The sequence below is a fragment of the Lepisma saccharinum genome, chromosome 17, assembly GCF_977018435.1.
Source record: "Lepisma saccharinum chromosome 17, izLepSacc3.1, whole genome shotgun sequence".
Taxonomy (NCBI): domain Eukaryota; kingdom Metazoa; phylum Arthropoda; class Insecta; order Zygentoma; family Lepismatidae; genus Lepisma; species Lepisma saccharinum.
The window spans coordinates 33,088,595-33,094,578 of record NC_139245.1 but is presented as its reverse complement, the minus strand read 5'-3'; the positions used below and the strand labels follow the sequence as shown (position 1 = coordinate 33,094,578).

Genomic DNA, 5,984 nt, shown 5'->3' with positions numbered 1-5,984 from the left:
ATATATACCAGTATGTTTCCAAGCAGTAGTACAGGAACGTTTTTGATTTGGGAGTTGCAAAGTTTGACCTCCATGTACGTGTATGTGTGTACGTACGTACGTATGTATGTGTGTGTGTGTGATGGTGTGTGTGTGTGTGTGTGTGTGTGTGTATGTGTGTGTGTGTGTGTGTGTGTGATGGTGTGTGTGTGTGTGTGTGTGTGACTGTCTGCTGCTCCCCCCTCCACCAATCTGCAGTGATTTCACACCCTGTTCAAACGTATTGTTATTTTTAAAATTGCGAAGAAAATATGACGAAAATACTTGTAATTCCAGAAGAGACATTTTTGTAACAACAATTTCTTGCCAGTCAAACTTATGTATTGGCAATGAAGAAGGCTGCTCACGTGTTCAGCCATTGACTGTTACCTTACCAGTATTGCTTTGTCAGCCTAATGAAAACCCTCTACCGAGTGGCTGAATTATAGTAAATACTGCTATACTGTTAGGGTATAATTCATTTCCAAGAAATGGAGCACAATTTTTTTTTGCACTGGAAGTTATAACATGATACTTGTTTTTTTTTTACGAAGTAAGAAATGACTGTCGCGTTTGAAGATTTCCGCCACAAACGCTGTTCATTCTGCTTGGTTCCCTAGAAATTCAGAAGGCAAACCTCATTGGATCAGATCAGCCCCGACCACATATTTGGGCTGCCCGCTCTCACCCCCTCCCCCACTTCTTTCCCTGTTCTAAGCATCGAGGGTACCAAAGATATCGCTAGTGTTGGCAGTAGTCAACATATATTTTTTCTGGAATGTTTAGCTTACTACCATTTAGCAGTCACGCGTAGATGGATCATCACTGTGTTGAGTCGCAATAAAAATACATTATAAAAAATGATTGCTGATACAGGAATCAGAGAGGAGGGCAAGAATATAGCGTGGTGGAAGATTATATTTAATATACGCGTAAACTATTAGATAAAACTATTTATATGTGGTTAAAGTTACAGTAGCAAGTTTCTTTTTTTTTCGTATAGGTATAGGTAGGTGAGAAGGAGAATGGACTGACCGACTGAGGATTGCGTCTTGCGTGATGAACCCCCTTTTGGCGTTGTCACTTTGTCTGAGGAAAAATACGTGAACAATTTGCAAGTTTCACTAAATTCTCAGAGTGGAGAATATATGTTTATCTCCTTTCGGGATCAACATTTTATTTAATTGAATTGTTGTCCACTTTATGTAGAGATAGGCTGATCGGGACTGGACCTACAGTTTAAAGTGGGATCCGAACCAGCCTCCACCGAGTATCGAACCCAGGACCCCTTGATTACAAGGCGACGACGATACCACTGCATCATCGGGGAGGCCCCATTTTATTTGAGTTCCATTGTATTTCAGCCTATAGGTTGATGAGGATGGGTGTTGACTCTTGACCCAACGATATGAATGAACGATTAGAAATAAAAAGAAAAACAAACATAAGTAAACACAATGCTTACAATGGGAATCGAATGAGCCCTCTTCCCAGACATTGCAAAGTGATGTAATTGGATGTTATATTGTATTTAACATAATTTATTTTACCCTTTGAAGTGTTCTGGGATGAATGCTGGCGTATTTTCCACGTGTGCTTAATTATCTCTCTTCTACAAAATATTTCGTCGACTGGCAACTCCGGTTCATAAGTCCACAAGAACGCGCGCACATGCTTTTGCCTACATTAAAGTTCACCTTTCACATAAACTGGGAATTTACATTTCACTATAAAACACACGCATGTATCTGCATTTAATAACACAACATACGATAAGAAACCTTGACCGGTTCTTCATACTGTCCACCAAAGATTGAAAAGAACAAAAGAACTTTGGAGCGTATGGTTGTCCTTGCTTGCTCTGAGATCTGAAGGATTTCGGTTTTGTTCATGAAATGAATTATACTGTAGTACTGTCAGTGCTTGAAGAGTGTCATTACAATACAGCTAATTATACATGGTGTTACAAATACGTAAATGCTCTCTCAATGTTTTACAAATATTCCAAAGTTAGGCTTCTTACGTGTTGATCGGGAACCATATGAAATCATTTTTGTGTTTTGTTTTATAATACAACGTCCTATAGATGTCTGAGAAAATACCGGCTTCTAAAAGACATTGAATGTGGTACACATCAGGTAGCTATGGGACTTTGAAATTAAAATGAACTGAAATGAATGGAACTCTATAAGTGTGATATATTCAACCAGTGATCAGAACGCTACATTTTAAAAGTAGCTTCGCTACAGCTACAGCTACTCTTCCAAAATGTAGCTTCGCTACAACTACAACTACATTTACCAAAAAGTAGCTCGCTACGCTATTCATGTGCGCTACTCGCTACTTCGCTACTTTTGCGCTACTTCTGCATAAAAAATTAAAAACAACCTTATGGATGGGTATTAAAAATCTCCTACTACTGGTAAATAAATTCTGTTATTTATTAATATGATTCCCGTCATTCAATAATTTTGATAGCATTGTCACTTAAGTTACTTATTTTTACTATAGTTCTTGAGAATATCATACCTATGCAAGTGGCATATCAATTCAAATTTGATATATGAATATTGCAATTAGGGTGTTATCCAAATTAATGATTACAACTATACACAAATAAAATTTGGTAGGATTACGTATTCATGTTCACATCAACATATTTTTCTTCAGAATAAATATTTCATTTTTTGTAGACTGATAGGAAGGCAGCATTTTGAATGAAAAGTACCTGGAGCCCATTGATTACAAAAGGGCCCCAGGTTCGATACCAAGCGGAGGCACATAGTGGTTCGGATCCAGTCTCGATCAGCTTATCTATGCATAAAATAGACTCAAAACAAAAACTAGGAAACACGCCAAGTTGGGAGGATGGGATCGTCCTGCTCCTCCATTCCCCACACTGCTCATCATTCAACATTCTTCCTCGTACTTACTGGAAACTATTCAATCCCAATTGACTCACCAGGAAGAGGAATTAGATAAGCTGCAACAATACAGCCGGAGGGAGTGCTTGCTGCTGCATGGAGTACCGGAAACGCCGGAGGAGGTCCCCACGAAAGTTGCTCTGCAGATATTCTCCACAAAACTTGGCGTTGAAGTTTCTTCTGACTTCGTGAGCAGATGCCATCGCCTGGGAGCACCGAGGAAGAGAAGGTCGGCGGCCGACGTCGTCAGACAAGGTCATCGACCTTTGATTATAAACTTCATCTCGTATAAACATCGCGATGCTTTGTGGCGAGCGAAGAAGAACTTCAAGGGGAGCCAATACCTACTAACGGAGTCGCTGACTCCAAAGAGGCAAAGGCTTCTCCAAGACGCCAAGGCAACGTTCGGCAACAACAAGTGCTACACGATCGATGGAAAGATTGTGGTAGTTACGCCGGAAGGGAAACATTTTATAGAAACTGAGCGTGAATTGAAATCCCTCACGTGCAAGCGGTCGTAATGTGAGCGTCGCCGAAAACGAAACTATGAGTGTGTTTTTAGTGTTCTATGTGAAACTTTTTCATATCTTTTTAACCATGTTAAAGAAACAGCCATTGAAAATTAACCTTTTGTATTCGTGTATGTGCGTGTGTGTGTGTGTGTGTTGTGTGTAGTGTTCATCTTTCATTATATGTAATTATGCTCGAGCTGCTCAGTTGGACACCCACAAGGATTTCTCTCAACGTAAGTACGCTGTTTCATATCATTAATATACGTATCTGCTCTGTTCCTTCACTCACTAGTAAACAATGTCTCAAACTAAGCAGTTGGTAAACCTGCCCGCGCAAGGCGCATCTGGAACTCGCCCCTTCCCTCGGACCCCTAGGAAAAGAGGTAACGGTTTCACAGGCTGTCCGTCGCCCCCGACACTTCCCAACCGGACCCTTCCCCTCCAGTGCCTCACAATCGCGTCAGTAAACATGAGGTCCATCTCGGGGAAAATAGACGAGTTCAGACACATTGTTCTCGAAAGCGAATATGATGTAGTAATCGTCACAGAAAGTTGGCTGAAATACAACGATGACGCTTCCAGTTTCCACGTCGAAGGCTACACGGTACTTCGAAAGGATCGAGTCCACAAACGCGCCGGTGGCATCGTTGTTTACTGTCGTGCTGATATTCCTGCCCAGATGCTTGACTGCGAAAATGTTGCTCCCGGAGAGGACATAGAAATACTATGTGCGTCATTGAAAGTAAATAACAAATCACTTGGCATAATTGCCGCATATAGACCCCCAAATATTCCCTATACTAGGTTGTCAGTTCTTGAAGATTACATTGCGCACGTGTTTCCTACTGTGGATAATCTAATTGTAGCCGGTGACATGAATAGCGATTATTTATCACCTAATAAACCAGAAACAGTTTTCCTCAAGTCAATAGTAGATACTTTCGGCATGACGCAAGTCATTCGTAAACCCACTAGAATCACAAGAACCTCTAAAACATTAGTGGACGTCATCATTGTAGATGATCCATCCATTGTACACTCCGCTGACGTAACGGTGCCGATCAGCAATTCAGACCATTGTTTGACTTACATCACGGTCCTTCTTGAGAAACCCGACAAACGTTTCAAAATAATTTCGTACAGAAACTACTCATCGTTCGATATGGAGAGTTTTGAAACGGACGCTAAACATTTTCACTGGGACAATATTAAGCACTTAGAGAGTATTGACAAAAAAGTAAACTTTCTTAATAATGGTATTAAGACTATTTTCGATAAGCATGCCCCTATACGTACTGCACGAATAGCCAAGAAAACAGTACCGTGGGTAACCGACAATACCAAACTATTAATGAAACTTAGAGATAATGCTCTCAGAAAATATAAACTGACGAACAATCCGTCACATTGGGATTATTATAAAGAACTGCGGAATTTCACCACGTCGGTTATAAGACAGGAGAAGAAAGCCTACCTCTCCTTCCACATCAATAGAAACGTCCATGATTCGAAATTAATGTGGAAAGAGATAAAGAAATGTGGTATTTACGGAAAGGTGGAGCCGAGTGTCCCACACTTTTTAAATGATCCGCATCTGTTAAACACTCACTTTATTGACAGCGCCAGTCCCTCTAACCACGAAACCGATCTCATCCTCGAAGAGTGCGAACGCTTCCTTACAACTACATTTACTGAAAACGGCGACACCTTCTTCTTTCGAACCGTCAAAGAAGTAGAAATTGCACAACTCGTGTCCAAAATCCGTTCCAATTCCTGAGGCACAGACGGCATAAACCTAAAAATGATAAAGCTAATTCTTCCACACATTCTTTCACCTCTTACTCACTTGATAAATTTCTCGTTACATAAGAACACCTTTCCCCTTGCGTGGAAGGAGGCTAGAATCCTGCCCTTGCCGAAGAAACGACACGTGACCGACATGAACGACTTACGACCAATTAGTATATTACCTGTCTTATCAAAAGTTATCGAGAAAGCAGTGTACAAGCAGATAGAAAGTTTTGTTACCAAAAATCAAATATTGCCTGCAGTACAGTCTGGTTTCCGACCTTCCCACAGCACCGCAACGGCGCTCATGAAAGTAACAGACGACATTTTACAAACACTAAACGAAAATAAGGCTGCAGTCTTGGTGTTGCTTGACTTGTCCAAGGCGTTTAATCTTGTATCTCATCAGCTACTCCTTTCGAAAATGAGTTACTACGGTTTTTCGCCGTGAGGAATAAAATGGTTCCGGTCTTACCTTACTGGGCGAGTGCAATCGGTGACGCTTCCCTCAGGAGCTGCATCGCCTCCCCTTACGATACCCTCAGGGGTTGCGCAAGGAAGTATTCTAGGTCCTTTTATATATTCCCTCTTCACCGCCGACCTACCCCTAAATGTACGGCACAGTGTACCTCATTGTTATGCAGATGACACGCAGCTGATGATGCCAGTAGACCCCAAAAATGCAAAACCAGCAATTGGTCTCCTGAACCGTGACCTTCATGCTATTTATAAATGGTGTAAA

General features: G+C 41.1%; 1 protein-coding gene across 1 annotated transcript; it reads left to right on the top strand.

The window, feature by feature from the left end:
* The first annotated feature begins 3,752 nt into the window (after positions 1-3,752).
* Positions 3,753-5,231, top strand: LOC146001360 (uncharacterized). Its single transcript, XM_083138675.1, has one exon. It carries the CDS (start codon positions 3,753-3,755, stop codon positions 5,229-5,231), a length of 1,479 nt encoding a protein of 492 aa, XP_082994801.1.
* The last annotated feature ends 753 nt before the right edge of the window (positions 5,232-5,984 follow it).